Genomic DNA, 18,624 nt, shown 5'->3' with positions numbered 1-18,624 from the left:
AACGAGGTGGACAAGCGGAACAAAAAGCATATTATCAAACAAAAACGTCGATTTGCTTCAGAAACTTGTAAACAAGTAACATGTAGTCAAAGTCCAGTCTACCCAACACATCTCTAATGTCTTCCTTGTCTGGTTTTCCTCGGGCCCTGAGAGATATACATAGATTTGATCTGGCAATTCCGTATTCGGGACAGTACCAGACAACATGGTTGATGTCTTGGTAACCAGCTCCACAACCACATCGATTGTTATCTGCGAGCCCTATTCGATAGAGATGCGAGCCTAACGAGTAGTGGTTGGACATCAGCCGACACATTATTTTGATAAAGTCGCGACTCATGTTCATCCCTTTAAACCACGACTTCTTTGACACCTGCGGGAGAATGGAATGTAACCACCTGCCCAAATCCCCTTTATCCCATTTTTGTTGCCAACTGAGCAAGGTCTGCTGACGAGCAATTGTGAAAAATTCTTCAAAGGCGATTTGTCGATCATAAATATTGCCTTCCATAGCGCCCACCTTGGCGAGTGCGTCCGCTTTCTCATTGCCCGGAATCGAGCAATGCGAGGGGACCCAAACCAAGGTGATGGTATGATTCGACAAAGCACTCAATTTAGATCGTATTTCACTGAGAAAATACGGTGAGTGCTTTACCGGCCTCATTGAACGTATAGCCTCGATGGAGCTGAGACTATCCGTAAAAATGAAATATCGATCAGAGGGAAGAGAGGCAATTCGCTCTAATGCATAGTGTATAGCCGCTAATTCTGCGACGTATACTGAACAAGGGTTCTGAAGTTTGTGGGCGGCGCTATGAAATTCGTTGTATACACCAAATCCAGTGGAATCATTTGTTTTTGACCCGTCAGTATAAAACGTTCTGTCGCTGCTGACCTGGCCGAACTTGTTTGCAAAAATTAGTGGTATGAACTCCGATCGGAGTAGATCTGGAATTCCATGGGTTTCTCGCCTCATGGTCAGATCAAAACCTACAGTGGAGTTGAAGAGTTTTTGGAAGCAACTACGATTGGGAGCATTCAAAGAAGGATTAATCTCCAGACTCATGTACCAGTAGTACAGTGTCATGAATTTTGTTTGAGGATTTCTTTCGATTAGCTTTTCAAAATTTTCAATTACCAATGGATTCAATACTTCACATCGGATGAGGAGCCTGAGTGACAATTCCGCGAAACGATCTGATAAAGGAAGAACTCCTGCTAATACCTCCAAACTCATTGTATGAGTCGAGTTCATGCAGCCTAACGCAATCCGAAGACAGCGATACTGGATACGCTCAAGCTTCAGAATATGTGTTTTCGCGGCGGATTGGAAACAAAAGCTACCGTATTCGAGGACGGATAGGATTGTAGTGCGGTACAGCTTTATCAGATCTTCCGGATGGGCTCCCCACCATGTTCCGGTGAGAGTACGCATGAAGTTGATTCGTTGTTGGCATTTCTGATACAGATACTTAATGTGCTTTCCCCAGGTGCATTTAGAGTCGAACCAGACCCCTAAGTACATATATGAAAGATCCTGAGTTAGTTCCTTACCCACCATTTGAAGCACTACCTTTGCTGGGTTATGCTTCTTAGAAAAGACAACTAACTTGGTTTTCTCCGGAGAGAATTCGATACCCAGCTTTAAGGCCCAAGTAGACAATTTGTCTAGAGTATCTTGCAATGGTCCTTGCAGATCTTCCGCCCCTGATCCTATTACAGAAACAACGGCATCATCCGCAAGCTGTCTAAGCGAGCAATTTTCCATGAGACAATCATCAATATCTCTGATATAGAAATTGTAAAGAAGGGGGCTTAAACATGAGCCCTGGGGGAGACCCATGTAGCTAATTCGTGAAGTTGTTGAGGTTCCGTGAGAAAATCTCATTCGTTTCTCAGACAACAAATTATACAAATAGTTGTTCAATAATGGTGAAAGTCCACAATCATGGAGTTTGTCTGAAAGGACATCAATACATACTGAATCAAAAGCTCCCTTAATGTCCAAAAATACTGATCCCATTTGTTCCTTTCGAGCATAGGCCAGGTGAATTTCTGTTGAAAGCAGCGCAAGACAGTCGCTCGTTCCCTTGCCTCTGCGGAAACCAAATTGAGTAGCTGAAAGAAAGCCATTAGATTCAACCCATTTATCAAGCCGATGGAGAATCATCTTCTCTAACAGCTTGCGCAAGCACGACAACATCGCAATAGGGCGGTACGAGTTGTAGTCTGACGCGGATTTTCCGGGCTTTTGGATGGCAATCACTCTCACTTGTCTCCAATCATCCGGAACTATGTTGTCTTCCAGGAACTGATTGTATAAGTTCCACAAGCGCCTCTTCGCGACGTCTGGGAGGTTTTTAAGCAAGTTGAACTTAATTCTATCCATTCCTGGAGCAGAGTTGTTACATGAGAGGAGAGCAAGTGAAAGTTCGAGCATCGAAAAGGGACTATCGATTTCGCTTCTCTCTGTTAAACCATCGCGAACCGTTCCATACACGGGTACGGAGTCAGGACATACTTTCTTGGCAAATTGGAAGATCCACCGAGAAGAGTGTTCTTTATCTTCATTTACCGCTGACGAGTTGCGCATTTTTCTCCCGACGGTCCACAATGTAGTCATCGAAGTTTCTCGCGAAAGCCCGTTGACGAAATTTCGCCAATATCCTCGTTTCTTCGCTTTGACGAGACTACCAAACTTGCGTTCAAGAGAGGTATAGCGCTCGTAGTTTTCCCTAGAACCACGTTTCCGGTATTCTTTAAACGCGGCGGATTTTTCCCGGTACACTGCGGTGCACTTCTCATCCCACCACGGGGTGGGTGGCCGACGTCGAACTTTCGATCCCGGTATTGGTCGACGCTGCGCTTGAAGAGCACTGTTGATGATTAACTCGGATAGGAACTGATATTCTTCCAACGGATGAAGAGCATTGACCGACTGCTCGCCATCGGAAATCGCCTCGGCATATTTTCCCCAGTCAATGTGTTTCGTGAGGTCATATGCGACGTCGATCTGGCGGACCTGACACGAATTATTGGTGATTGAAATTTTGATAGGCAGATGATCACTACCATGGGGATCCTGAATCACTTTCCACGTGCAATCCAATGATAGCGAATTCGAACATATTGAGAGGTCTAAAATACTTGGAGGAGGTTTAATTCGTGTTGCTTCCCCAGTGTTCAAAATAGTCAAGTTGAAGTCGTCGCATAGGTCATATAACAAGGTTGAACGGTTGTCGTCGTACATTGACCCCCAGGCTGTACCGTGTGAATTGAAATCACCTACGATCAACCGTGGGGCTGGCATAGCGCAGCAGATGTCTGCTAGGTCTCTGCGAGATATCCTGGCACTCGGCGGCAGGTAGACGCTTGCAATGCTAAAGTTTTTCCCTCGTATAGTAACCTGGCATGCAACTACTTCAGTGCCTGTCATCGGGGGAAAATCAATTCTATAAAAGGAGTGGCGCTTATTGATCCCCAATAACACCCCTCCATAACCGTCCCCTCGATCGTGGCGAATAATATTGAAATCGTGGAAAGGGACATTTTTATCAGAAGTAAGCCATGTTTCACAAAGAGCAAATGCGTCACAGCGTGTGCTATGAACTAAAAATTTAAAAGCTTCAATATTTTTAATAATGCTTCTACAATTCCACTGAAGGATTTCGATCATATCTCCGACCTCGTTGGTTGAATTATCCATCGAAAGATATGAAAGATTCAAGAATCGGCCATTTTGAAGTCAGTCGCTTAAGAAAAGGTTTTACTAAAGAAAGTGCCATGTTTATTAGGTTTCTTATTGCGGGTGAGACTTCCATTGTATCGAAGATGATTTCCACAATCCCAGAAAGCGTTATTTTGTCGGAAGTTTCGACACGTTCTTGTCGACTTGTGAAAATGTTTGATGGGTGTCTTTCCGGGCGAAAAACTGGGACATCTGGGGTTTTAGATGTTCCCGGAAGTGATGGAAAATCTCCAGGTTTCAATTTAAAGCCTGGAGGTATTTTTTTAGATGTATTTCCATCACCTCTTGACTTTTTCAGGGAGGGTGGAGAATTCTGTTGAGCAACAGGGACATGGAAAGCTTGCTGACGGTGCCTTCGTGCTATAGCTCGTTTTCGCTTTGTTCCTGTTTGTATAACACTAAATTCTTCACCTGCCTCAGAGTCAGAGCCTTGATCATCATCAGGCAGGGAAGTAAAGAGGTTATGGTTGCGGGCTGGTGGAACAACAGTAGGTGCAATCTTCTTTAGCATTTCTGCGTAAGATTGCTTTGACCGTTGTTTCAGAGAGCGTATTTGATGTTTCTCCCGCTCTATAAACTTCGGGCACGCAGTAAGCTCATGTGGAGCTTGACCACAACATGCACACTTGGGTTCAGAACTGCAGGCACCCTGCACATGTAGCTCACCGCACTTTGCGCACCGTGGTTTGTTGCAGCAGAAAGGTGATGTATGACCAATTTGCTGGCACTTATCACAGTGCATAACCGTCGGTTTATAGAGGCGAACGGGTAACCGAAGTTTCCCGATCACCAGGTAATCTGGAAGCGCCGATCCGGAGAAGGTTACGCAAAATGAATTCGAGGGCTGTTTTTTGCCATCAGGAGCCACCTGGTTCATTTGTCTGGCATCAAGTATGGCGACTGGAGGGACGGCACGGTTTTTAAACCCTCCAACACCAGATTTGATGTCAGCACAACTTAAATACGGTTCGGTGACCACTCCTGCGATCTCAATTTCTCGACTTGGAAGGTATACTCTGTACTCCATCGAGAAGAGTTTGTAGGCAACAATCTTATTGGCCTGTTCACGATCACTAACCGTGACACGCAGTTTGTCACGGCTGGGAGCATCTACTGATTCGATGCCCCGAAACGACTTTGCCAGATCTTTCTCAATTTGTAATTTGTTCAACGGTTTGCCTTTGGACCGGAAGAAAACCAGAAAGGGACCCTTAGATCCGGGTGGATAAGCTTTCAGACGGGGGGTCGCTTCCTTAACCGTACCAGAAGAAGAGGAAAGCACCAGGGGTTGATTTGTTTTACGAGTGATGGAGGACGTATCCATTGGCACTTGATCATTGGTCAAAATTTCGTAAGAAGGAGATTCAATAGATTCAACATCTTCGGAAGGGTCAATGCTGGAGGAACTGTTTGCGTGTTCTTCCGAGGCGACTGGAAGAAATGGAGAAAGGTTAACTGTATCAGTCGTCTCCATTTCGGCAATATGCAGCGGAATCAATTTTGGGACAACGTTAGAATGTTTCGTACTTGATTCATCATCCGAGGAAATTTCGAAGCGCGACGAACCCCCGCCTTTGTCTTTTGGTTCCATGGGGTAGTATTACCCCTTCAAAAGACAGTTCAAAATATATGTGCAAATAAAATAATATAGTGGACCAAGAAATGTGAACGGTGTTTGGCTGGTTTGCACTTAACGGTAGTTTTAATAACAATGAAAATAATACTAATTGCAAATAAAGGTAATTACAAAATATTTACAATAAAAAAGGGGAATGCAAAATGTGATTGCACTTTGGGTAAATTAACCACAAATAATGTACGGATTAATAATTATAATAATAATGAAAAAAAAATGTACAGCAGAAAAAAAAATAACGTTAGAAAAAAAAACAAAAAGCAAAACAAGGGAATTGCCCTTTAGGGGACTTAATACTAATATTAAATTTATTATGAAAAATGAAAACGAAATTAACGATGAGAAAAAAAAAATAGTAAGAAAAGTAATTACCGATGGTAGGTGAATTGATCACCTGCTAACAACGTCGGAGAAAGGACAGACCGTAGACAAAGAGATCGGCAGAACGAAGTAAATACTTATTCAATGCATCCAATGTATGCTTCTCCGGTGCTGTTGTTTTCGATAAGCACGTGCTGGTCAGCAGATGGATGTATTGTCCGGGTGCTGCTAGGAATGAAGATTGAGCAGCCGGTTGGCAGCAAACGGCCGCCTGTTGATGTATGGCCTCTGGTGTGCTGATGATGATGGCACAGCGGATGGCTTTGGTTAAAGTTGAACAGTCCAGCCAGAAGACTAGGCTTAAGGCTGGCTGCTTCCGTGGTCCGGAACGCGGGTAAGCGATTATATGCACTATAAAAGTAACCGTAAAAAACCACGCAACGTGGGGAAAAAACAGTTCACTTTTCTGCAAGAATCACTTCACTTGACTCGTAGGTAGCAAGAAAACACGACCGACTCTGGCTAGCGTTCGGAGAGGAATGAAAATGATTACCCTATATGCGCATATAATGCTGTTACCGTGCCGCATTATCGTGCTTACTGGTTACTTGGGTACTCCTTCTACTTTTTGACATTACTTCTCCTGTAGAAATGGGCCTGTTTCTCTTGTTTGTTTTAAGAGCACTTCCACAGTTATTAGCTATTTTGCTGAATTACTATTTCTGCATTTAAGGTTCCATTTTGCCTGCAATTTAATTTGTAATCCAAACTGAAGCACTATAAGATGTGAAGTATTAGTTTCATAGAAACTACAAAACAGACAAACTTTTCAAGGGCTGTGATATTATCACATAAATGAAAATTAAACTTTCAATTGAAAAAGGGCACTACTACATACATTCTAGTGACGAACTGCTTTTTTTGCAATATGTACCACACTTTTCAATACTGGTTTGCCTTATGAGAGAAAACAAAAAAAATTGAGGCTTAATATGTTTAACCATTTTAAAGACTACGTAAAACGCCATAATTCTTCTGTTTCATGTATTTTTTTCATCATATTTTTGACAGCATTTCAAAAACGAAACTTTTCTATTTTCATGATCCTTATATTAAAGGTTAGATAGAGGTGACCCTTTTAGCATAAGGATCCCAACTAACAATTTTAGCGCTATAAGCCAAGATTATTTGCTTTGTGCTGTATAACAGTTGAATTGAAGCTGCGATCGCAGCAAAAAATGAAAGCTGTCAAAAATAGAACGATTAGCGTTAATACAGCTGTAACGCAAACGTTTTGCAGCTACAAATCTTAGCTGAATAAAATTCGTCAGTTATCGCTTTTGCTGCTTTCACTAAGCTGTAACTCAACACCGTTAAAGATAGCAACCTAATGATGTGGAATAAAACTCGCCATGATCAATCCGGCTGCTTCTATACAATATGATTTGTTATGCTGCTCAATATATATTAAAGAAGCGCTTTGTCGTTATTTATACAGCGAGCATACAGCAGTATGCTGTAAAACAACAACTTGTGGCGCATCTACTCAGCTTGTTGGATGTAAACATTGCGTTTGACGTTTCACACCCTTTTACAGCCTGATGAAGTGGTGTAAGCGCGGCTATGGCATCTTTTACGATCATTTTAAAATATTGTGTGAACCGTTTTCGATGTAGAACAAAACGGTGTGTTTTCTTTGCCTTTCGATATAGACTGTGGTGGCAACAAGGACAGCGTCGAGACTTGTGGATGCAGAGATCGTGAGTTCGATTCCAAGCGGTGGCAGGTAACGTTGGGAACATTAAATTCAGATACTTATGATATGAATTCCGGAAGCTGTGAAACAGCTTGAAAATAATATTTAATCGATAATACAGCGAAGCTGTATAATAATTATTTCAACAGTTGCGAAATGGTTGAGAAAGCGCCTTCCGAAGATGTTACACAGCTGCTTGTCGTATAACTGTCGAGATAGAGCAATGATCGGTATGAATAAAAGCTGCCAACACAGCTTAAAAGTAGCTGAGTAGATTCGCCAGATTTGTTGGTAAAAGGATCGCATAGAAGCTTTCGTTCGTATGTACAGCGCCTTTACTCAGCATAAAGCCGTATAAAGAGGGCCTAGAGAATGTTTACATTTGCACTAACTGTTCGTTGGGATGTTTCGCATGAAGACGTTTGTCATTATGGGCATTTTGCCTAAAGCAGTTCCATATAATAGCAGGTAGCATTTTAAAGAAGGCATATTTTCTATATGCCAAACGTCCATTATGCGAAAAGTCCACCATAAAAAAGTATGCGAAACGGTCTTATGCTAATGGTCTTTTTTGCGAATCGTCCCGCTCCTAGTTAGATGATCGTGATCCTCATTGTTAGAGATATTCCAGAGTTTCTTAATGTGCCACCCTGAAACTTACCTTATTAATCAAAAATGAAGCCATTTTAGAAGCCATTTAGAATTGTATGTAATCAGTCTTCCCATGAACATTACCGATGTTCAACTTGGTTCGCATCATTCTACTCGTGTTTAATAGCAAACGCACGACGGCAAAAAACTCGCGTTGCATATTGAACCCGGTACACTAGAACTTCTGTTGAACCGAGGTTTGAAACATTGGTTCAAACCATGGTAGCCATAGTACAAAACAAATCGAAAGACAGCAGTTCGAATGAACGCTGATAAAATTTAACTTGAACTTTATGATACTTCTCGTGACGAGGATCTCGTTACAGAACACAGCTTGAGGTAGAAAATTATATGCGTGCGAATGAACTGACTATAGCAAACTGAGCAAACAACGCGTTGCTACGGGAGAAAACAAAATACAAAACAAAACACACTGATGCTGCCGCGTACTCGTGATGGTGTATTGTGCATTCAGATTAACTTTAGACCGAAGTTCATAAGAGAAATGAAATATCACCGAAAGTTAGCCGAAGTTCGGCGTCGGCATTCTACCGAAGTGCTACGCCGACAAAGGCAATCCTTATGCGTCGGCGAAGCACCAAATTAGAATGCCGACGCCGAACTTCGCCGAAGTTTTGACTGCCGAACTTCTAATTATCACTCGAATTGTCAATACTGTGCGGTTGTACCGGTTTCTAAACATCGGTTCGAACTTTGGTTCTCCAAACATAAGTTCGGGTTTAGGTACTGGTTCGTAAACTGCTTCGTGGTTTCGGTTTGAACACGAGAACAGGGTTCGAAGCGAGTACGAAAACACCAGTACCCAACGTGTTCCATGTTCGTTTGGGAAGACTGTGTGGAATTCAATTTGCGTTCATCGGCATATTGATCTTTTGCTCGAAGTGAAAAGGAGCATGTAGGTATAACAGGGCTGCCCAACGTGCAGCCTGCGCATCCCGTCTATAAATCTATAAGATAGAACCTACCAACAACTACTTTTTCGTGATTTGTGTTTCCGACTATGAATTATTATTTATTTATTTAGTTAACATCTAAACAGATAACACTGAATCAACAATTTTACGCCACAATACTTGTTTCGTGGCCGCAGCTCTCCATCCTCGCTTCTGCTCCACACTCCTCAAATCGATGCGCACTTGCTCCGCCCACCTAGCTCGCTCCCCTCCACGCCTTCTTGTACCAACCGGATCCAACGCGAACGCCATCTTTGCAGGATTGCTATCCGGCATTCTTGCAACATGCCCTGCCCATCGTATCCTCCCAACTTTGGTCACCTTCTGGATACTGGGTTCGCCGTAGAGTTGGGCGAGCTCGTGGTTCATCCTTCACCGCCACACACCGTTTTCCTGCACACCGCCAAAAATCGTCCTAAGCACCTGATGTTCGAAGACTCAAGTGCTTTCCAGTCCTCCACGAGCATCGTCCACGTTTCATACCCGTAGGGAACTACCGGCCTTATGAGCGTTTTGTGCATGGTACGTTTGGTGCGGGTGTGAATCTTTTCTGACCGCAGCTTTTTGTGAAGGCCATAGTAGGCCCGACTTCCACTGATGATTCTTCTTTCTGGCGTTACGTCCCCACTGGGACAGGAGCCTGCTTCTCAGCTTAGTGTTCTTATGAGCATTTCCACAGTTATTAACTGAGAGCTTACTATGCCAATGACCATTTTTGCATGTGTATATCGTGTGGCAGGTACGAAGATACTCTATGCCCAGGGAAGTCGAGAAAATTTCCAACCCGAAAATATTCTCGATCGGTGGGATTCGAACCCACGACCCTCAGCTTGGTCATGCTGAATAGCTGCGCGTTTACCGCTACGGCTATCTGGGCCCCCACTGATGATGCGCCTCCGTATTTCACGGCTAACGTTATTATCAGCCGTCAGCAAGCATCCAGGGTAGACGAACTCGTCGACCACCTCGAACGTATCCCGTCTATAGGTAGCAGTAGTCCCCGGCGGGATCCAAACGAACTGGAGTGTTCGCCTGAAACCTTCACACAATTTTGCACACCTTCCATCGTCGCTCTTATCAGTCTCGTGAGCTTCCCGGGAAAGCTGTTCTCGTCCATAATTTTCCGTAGCTCTACGCTGTCGATACTACGTATGCTTCTGATAGAACTTACGTGTCACTTGAGACCGGCACAGCTGTTCCATCTCCTCCAGGCGGTTTTTTTTTCTCTCAGAGAGGCGGGTCTGCTGTTGCCGTTATCGTCTATAACGTACCATGTTCTGCAGTTTTCCTTGTGGCAGCATGACCGTACGCGCTGCATTCGTCTTCTCCAGAATATGTGTCCCTTACTTGAATAGTATTCAAACCACCAAAACGTTTAGAATATTTGTTTTGAATTGAGCTGGAAATATTAAAAAGATACACCAAAGAGTAAGCCCAATTTAAAAAAAGCTGATGTAATCAGGCTTCTTCCTTGCTCTTGACTTATCCTCTTTCTCCCCCTTTTAATGATCAACTACAAAAGAGAGGCGATTTTACCCACACACAAACTGAGCGTACGAGCTCTGCGGGATGAAGAGTTTACACGTTTGTGTTTGGTTATAATTTTCATTCCCACAGTGGTGAAGAGTTTGTTTTGACAACTTCAGTGCTTAAAAGAGAAAGAGATTATTTTCTCCCTTTCTCAGTTAGGGGGAGAGCATGTTTTCCCATTTCTCAGTTCGGGGAAGAGCATTTCCAGACAGCTCGAAAGCGAAATCATGCTCTTGCGTTGACGGAGAAACCAATCTCAGTTCATCCCAAAAGCAATGATGATGTGTTTGCAGAGCCTCGCAGTAAGCTAGAGCTGTCAAATGGAAGATGTGCGTTCGGATAGAGCCAACGTTTCTCTCCACTCTCTCAGCCACAGATTATTCAACCAACATCGAATGCTGACTCATAATTGTTGTGAGCGTACGAGGCCGCTCCATCTATCAGATAAAGATGAGCAAAATAAAGCCTGGATGTAATGCTGAGCTCAATTCTCGCAGAATCTCAGTCAAGATTATCACACAATTCTGGAAAATATTGAAAGAGTTACCGTTTTGTCTCAAATTCCGAACATGGCTCATGCTCCGAACACTTCACTTTTTATTGCAATTTTTGTAAAAAACATTTCAAGTATCTTTCCAGGATGATCAATTCTTGTATGATTCAAGTGCTCTATGTATGAAAGTTGTGAAGAAATCAGTTCTTATCTTCAAACTCGCCACTGTTCGGAATATGAGTCATGTTCGAAATTTGAGACAAAAACGGTATATTCTTCTTTCTGGCGTTACGTCTGAACTGGGACAGGCTCTGTACTGTCAGTCTTCTTATCTTAGTGTTGTTATGAGCAAATGTGTAGTGTAGAGTGAAGTGGGGCAAAAGTTTGAGTGGACCAAGAGTTTCTTTTGAAATTTCTAGCTTACCGCCGCCGCTGGATGTGGATTTAATATAAGCGCCGCAATACAAATGATATTGTGATTCAAACGCTATTCATCCAAGAGACTTTCACTTCTAATATTACACTGACCATAAATGCATAACAGACCCACGTGAGTTTTTGTCAATTTTTAGTTAATTACGGGAAACGTCATTAAATTGCATGCACTTTCATATGGTATTATAAGAAAACAATACGTTTGTTCTAAAAATGTTGAAAATAATATCGAACTTGGTCTGTCCCACGTTACTAATAAACGCATGTCAGTCTCGCGACTTGTGATAAGGACTCGCGATAAATTGTGTTAATAAGGAAGTCAAGTAAGGGAGATTTATGGTAAGTATTGTTGCCGTAACTAGAGTGATCAGGAAAAATCTCCAACACATTTTGACGGAAGAACCGTTTGATTCAGCCAGATGAAATACAAAACTATTGGATTTCCTCGGATCGTCTTCCTCGTACTTGTAGTGACGCCGTCTTTGAACATCCACTCGTTCCACGCTCTGGCGAATATAGCTGATTTGCTCTCGTGAATCCAATGCCCAGAACACCGTGTTAAGGTGAAGATGAATCGAAGCCAAACTTCAAATTTTCAAGAGCACGGATCTGGAGAACCAAACATCCGTTTGAGCTGAGAACCTAATCGATTGGTCACCACCAGCGAGTGACCAATCAATTAAGTTTTCAGCTTAAACGAATGTTTGGTTCTCCAGATCCGTGCTCTTGAAAATTTGAAGTTTGGCTTCGATTCATCTTCACCTTAAGCGAATACGGTCTTCCTTAGAGATTTTAAGCCTGGAGCTTTACTTGGTGGGATAAACGGTGCTTCTTGGCGTTGTATCTCGCTTTCAATTCTTTTTTTTTTTTTGTCTTGCGTTTTTGGCGAATTCATCAACGGCCGTATAACTTCCGTCTTAGTTAGAGTGTCCATTTCCCGACCATTTTGCTTGTCCCGGGACTCGGTATGAAAATTCAAACTTGTCCCGGGAAATCCCGGGATTTTTCAGATTTTCAACAAAGTTAGTATTTTAAATGAAATAGAAGTAAAAATTCAACAATTTAATGTTTTTACAATGAAATAAAGTGAAATTTAATTATAACATATCACATTTTATGTATGAGTTTTGTATTCTAATATTTTAGCTTCGCTTGACTAATTACGGGTTTGCTTGGGATTTTTTTTATAAAATAGTGTGGTAAAAATTTTAAGTCATAATGTAGATACAGTTTACTTCAAACGTTTGAAAGGTAATCAAAACTTTGTAGCAAAAGAAACAATTTTAGATCATTGAAGGTACTTCAGGAGATGATGCTAAAAGTTAATTACTGAAAATTATCAACTGAAATACAGGTGTACTTTTTGACTTGCTTTTTTCAACCTAGGCTTATAAAACGGCTTATGTTGATCAGAAGCAATACAAAAACTATTACAACTAGATATATAAAATGTGTGTATTTCATTTGGTAAATATTTGTTTGTTCAATAGAAATACCTACCTATTCATTTTTTTCTCATGATGATTTTCTATTTTATCGAATAAGGCTTGATTCTGAGAAAAAATGCCATTGTTTTTATTGAAATTTGGTAGTTTTCATAAAATCTTACGCTTGTTTAGGGAATTCCTAAATTTGTCAAATCTCGGGATTTTTTGTCCCGGGATGTGCTGGGATGGACACTCTAGTCTGAGTCCGTTTCACCGGTTCCCGTCGCATATTCAGTGTCCTCAAACGATTTCAGATAGCTTACCCAATACTGGTACATCTTCGGTGGAAACTGAAAGCAGCCGTCGCCGTCAGCATTGCCTTCACAAATGTCCTTATCTTATTAGAAGTACAGTTGCCTCTCCACATCTCGATATCGAAGGGACCATCGAGATAGGGAGAGATCGAGACTTAGAACAAATTTTTAACGAATACTAGATTGAAAATCACTCCGTTGCCAGGAAAATCAAAAACAAACAGATGTCATTTCGTCTTCGCAAATTGTTTTGAATCTCTAAAATCTAGTCTAGTAGCCTTTGATAATGGGCATATCGACATACGGAGAGAAAATTGGGAACAAAAATCACATCGAGATAGGGAGATATCGAGATATGGAGAGTGAAAATGTATGCAGATTGACGGGACCGAAAAAATCATCGACATAGGGAGAGATATCGAGATGTAGAACATCGAGATGTGGAGAGTCGACTGTACCATAACTTTTCGAGACAGACATTTTCGCGACTTTGAATGCAGACACTAAACTGTCAAACAACAATAATTCACATGTGAAGACCGATGCACTATAGTAAGCACTGATGCTGTTATGCGTTTATTTTCGTACATTCAAGAGGAAATACGTATATCAGTCACGTGTACATTTTCCCGTGAATTAACTAATTATTTGGATAAATTAATGAACAAAATTTATGCAATACTGTAATCAATTGTTCATTGCACCATTTGAGTGCAAATTTGGGTGCGAAAACATCGCATTTTCAATTTAATTGAAGTGAATAAAATATAAAAGCGTTCACGACTTCTATAGCGGTTTTCTTAGGTGCGCTGTTTTTCTAGTGGGACTGGTATGCATTTATGGGCTGTATAGAAATCGGTTGATATTTGAAAAAAAAAATATATGGCTTTTTGTTATTTTGCATAGAACAAAATATATATACATATATAGTTTTATTCAATTTTGTATGTAAAGCCGTTTCTAGGCCGATCATAAGGATGCTTGAGATGGATTAGTTTTTGCATAAATACTAACCATTTTTGGACCATAGTGGGGCAAAAATTCGTGTAACATATAATCCGCGGAAAAAAAGTAAATTTCCTTAAATCCACGTATTATCTTTAAACTTAGCTAAATTAACCTAATCTTGCGAAAAAAGTCACCAAAATTTCACGTTTTTACGAAGTTTGGCAAACTATTACTATTTTTAAGTATATTACAATTAACGATCAACTTTGTGAGGAAAATTTAGTATGTATTTGTCTGCAAACATAAGTTTATGGCTGATATAAAGCATGCGTGTGATAAAAGTATCGATATTTTGTGTTTCCACACGAAAATCGAACTCTCACCCTACCGGCGGGGCATAAGTTCGTTTAAGATAATCAATTTTCAATATGTTATAACTAAAAATGGGTAAATGTTATGGCATAAGTTTGATCAGCAAAATTGTGGCCAGTATGTTAAATGGTCACTGTGTGATATTTTTTTTCCAACTGTTAGATTTTTTTTTTTGAAAATATTTATTACTAGTAGTCCCGGCAAACTTCGTCTTGCCATCAAGTAGGCTGTTGAAAAACGCCATGAAACGCCCCGTGCAAAATGGAAGTTCTGTTCACTCCTGTTTTTTTTTCAACTTTCCCGGTAAATATCCTTTGCTTTTTATACACACGAACACGTCGGAACCCTTAACGAATTCAACTGTGAAGGATTCATGAAAATCCGTTGGCCCGTTCTTGAGCCATTTCGTGACATACAAACACCGTTCCATTTTTATTTATATAGAAGATTATTACACTAAGATCAAACTATTGCTCCATCTCACTCTATTTATCGTGTGGCAGGAATAGAAATAATTTATGCCATATAAAGTCGACCAAACATCCAATTCCTTAAGATCCTCAAGCGGTGGGGTTCGAACCCACGACCCTCAACTTGATCTTGCTGAATAGCTGGGCGTTCAGATTACACAGAACGTGTCTTAAAAATTAATTTGTGATCTAAATGTAGCTTCTGAATAATCAAAACAAGTTTACAAAACTCACATAAACGGTATGCGGGATCTAATTCAACGAGAATAGTTATTTTATAAAGAGGCGTTAATTAATTGAATTAAACCGTCCATTATCTCCCATCATCCTTCCCCAGGCCATGCAGCAACCGTATTTTACCGATGGAGATGAAAGCTAGGACCCCGATAGATCACACAAGCTGGAGTCCTGACGAGCTGTGGTCCAACCCCAAAGCGGATATTATCATCACGTCAGCGGTGTCATCCGACATATGAAATTTCCTTGCTAGATACGCGAGAGAGTGAGTATTCACGAATCGCCATCACGGAGGAAAAAAGGGTTGAACCATAAAGTAAATATATATTAGTCCGCAGGTGGTGATTACTATGGCGAAACGGGCGAAACTCACAGCTCTTTTCCGCATCGGGTGAGGTATCACGCTGCCCTAAAAATAAATATTATTAGAATACAATGGATTTTATTGTATCCATACAAAATTCTTAATTGTTTTTATATAAAGATACAATACTTTTCTAAACCATCAAAAATAACTTTTGAGTACCGAAAGTAGTATGAACTTTGTTTATAAGTATTCTTCAACACAAAAAGTTTGAATTCAGTGGTATATTAGAAAATAAATCGCTAACAAGCTGGGAAATTTGCATGCAAGTTGACTACAGTCGCTAAATTACGCATTTTGAACAGCCAATATCTCAAAAACTAGACGTGCTATGATATTTTTGGAAATGACAATGAATTTTGCAATATGGTATTTGAATAAGTTCAACCATTAAATTAATTGTGTATTTTTATCCGGGTAAAGATGAAGGTCGCTATTCGCTGGTTGAACTCGACCGTGGTACCAGTCGGAAAGAATGCCACGGAATGTGCTTTTATCGTCATAATTATTAATTTAAATGTTTAGTCAGATTCAGTATCTCCGGGCCACAGTAACCACCCAGCTGCAGTAAAAAACGCCATCAACTTTTCAACCTTCAACTGGAAATGGACGGAAAAGTGAAAATGTGAGCAAAGCACCAACATTAAACGATGGGATTACGATGTACAACCGCATTTAGCTATAGCTTATACGCTGCCTTTCCAAGATGGAAAATGGTTTGCCACCCGAAATCTAATGGAGGCCCCTTTTTTGCCCGCCATAATAAATCAGCCGCACTTGGAATAATGGCGAAAGTTTCTACTCGCCGCCCCAAGCCAGAGAAAATTTTCCATTCGCAACCAAGGCGCAGATCCTTAATATTCGTTCACATGGAACGAGGTGATTTGTCGGATGGAATTCGATTGAGCGGGGCACGTTGTTTATTGACGCAAATTTTCGCGCGAAAGTTTCGCAACAAGTTTTTGGAAAAGGTTGTAAAACAAATTTGGTGTTAAAGGGTGATTGTAAATAACGCAGTGCAGTGAAGGGTTTAGCCTCTCATTTTTATCATGGGAGAGGGGTAGGAATCCGAGAAACTTTCAAACAAAATCTCTAAAGATTATTCAGCGTTAAGTTCCTGAAGTTTAACGAAGGATTTTTCCAGGTAATTCTGAACTACACATTGTACCGTAAATTTGTGTAGGATATTTTTTGACAAACTCCTAAACACACTCTTGAAAGATTATCTGGGAGAATTCCAAAAGGAATCCCTGGAGCAATATTTGAAATAATTCTAAAACAAGTTTATAAAAAAACCCCGGACGTTTTTTGTGTTTTGATCAATTAAACGAATATGTATTGAGGAATCTCGCGTTCAGTAGCATAAGGGCGTAACTACAGTGACCGATTTCTCTTCATCAATTTCCTCTTTAGTTAATTATTTGTCCGGGTGACTATTTTCGACTACTATTTTGCTTCAGTGTAAAGTACTCATCGTACTCCGTCATGCTGCATCGTAAAATATTTCACAAATCGTGTACTGATTTAAAGAGAAAATTGATGAGGAGAAATCGATCACTTCAGATACGCCTGTATGAAACTAAACGCGAAAATGATTAATTGGATCCCAGTATTAAATCTTGCAGGATTTCATTGTGGCATTCTTTGAAAAAAAAAAACATTGAACAGAATCATTGGCGTAGGAACAGGGGGGGCCAGGGGGCCTGGCCCCCTCCAGAATCATCCAGGCCCCCCCCCCCAGAATTTTTGATGACAATAAAAAAAATAAAACAAAACCGATTTAAGATGACGCAAATTCTTCTGGAATTATGTACATGACTCTTGTTATTAACAAAAAAATCGCTTCAGTAGTTACGTTATGTAATATTGTACAACTATATTGAGAAAACCTCGTTTACGTTACACAGCATCAGCGCGGCTGTTCTGACTTCGGTGAATCGTGCGACAATCGAAAGCTTAACCGTCCGATTGATTTCCCATATGAGAATTCACTGAAAAAATTTAATAATTGAAAAAACATACATACTAAAAATACTACTACGAAAATTAAGGTTTAACTTTCAAGGAATTTCAGCATGGGAAACTTTTTATCAGATTAATGGCTAAAACAATGTAACAAAATAGGACATAGTGTTATTCTAGCAATAAATTCTTTTTTTGATTTTGATTCAATGTTTTAAATATTCGCATGAATAAATTTATTGCTTTAACTATATTATTTCAAGAAAACTTATTATTTCATAAATTATTTGATTAATTTCCAACAGATTTGTAGCAAATTATTTTCAAATAACTTTTCGATATTATTCATAGAATATTATTATTATCAAATTCCTCAAGGAATATTGAAGGGTGGCTTCAGATCTTTTGCAAATCTCATGGCAATTAATCAAATAATATTGTTCATACCTTCATACCCAATTCTTCCTGGTGGACATCCATTCCTTCTCTGTCTACTTTTTATTAGCAAGTTGATTCCGGTATACGTTCCCGGATGTTACTTCTGTCAAATCTAATGCTGGGATATTTCACTGAAAGTTCTACTAGAAATTATTCTGTGAATTTATTTCAATATTTCACAAAAAATTTTTTTTCTAGAAATTTTGCTTCAAATCTCCGGTTGATTCATGAATTGGAAAGAAAATTGTATTTGAAACACCTCTTGCCTTCTAATCTTCAAAAGAAATTTGTTGAAATACCTCTGGAAAACTTTAGCTTCCAAAGTTAGCACAGCGGAAAAGGAATTTGTAGAGAAACATGTAGTAAAATAACTGGGAAGGGGGAAAGGTATTTTAAGATATTCATAAAGAAATTTTTATTGATCTTTCCTAAAACAATTCCTTAGAAATAAATTTACCAATTATAGTCTGATTGCAAATTCCTATATTTTTGGCCGGAATTTCTAGAGGCTTTCTGGCAGAATCCTAGAAAACCAGAAGTCAAAGAAG

The 18,624-nt window shown here is 40.2% G+C and overlaps 1 protein-coding gene across 2 annotated transcripts in view; it reads left to right on the top strand.

Moving 5' to 3' along the window:
• LOC5573318 (cyclin-dependent kinase 20) overlaps positions 1-15,775 on the top strand; it is a 30,318-nt gene extending 14,543 nt beyond the window's left edge. The window contains exons 3-4 of one of the 2 annotated variants that reach the window (XR_002498674.1): positions 15,413-15,577; positions 15,644-15,775. Coding sequence is in view for 1 of the 2 variants with exons in the window: in XM_021837754.1 (XP_021693446.1) it covers positions 15,413-15,454 (42 nt within the window). In the remaining variant the exon portion in view is untranslated. Of the gene's footprint in view, positions 1-15,412 lie in introns of both variants that reach the window. The other variant, XM_021837754.1, reaches the window with a different exon arrangement.
• Positions 15,776-18,624: the final 2,849 nt, after the last annotated feature.

This window comes from Aedes aegypti, chromosome 1, assembly GCF_002204515.2.
Source record: "Aedes aegypti strain LVP_AGWG chromosome 1, AaegL5.0 Primary Assembly, whole genome shotgun sequence".
Lineage (NCBI taxonomy): Eukaryota > Metazoa > Arthropoda > Insecta > Diptera > Culicidae > Aedes > Aedes aegypti.
The sequence above is the reverse complement of the archived record's forward strand: the minus strand, read 5'-3'. Positions and strand labels throughout refer to the sequence as shown.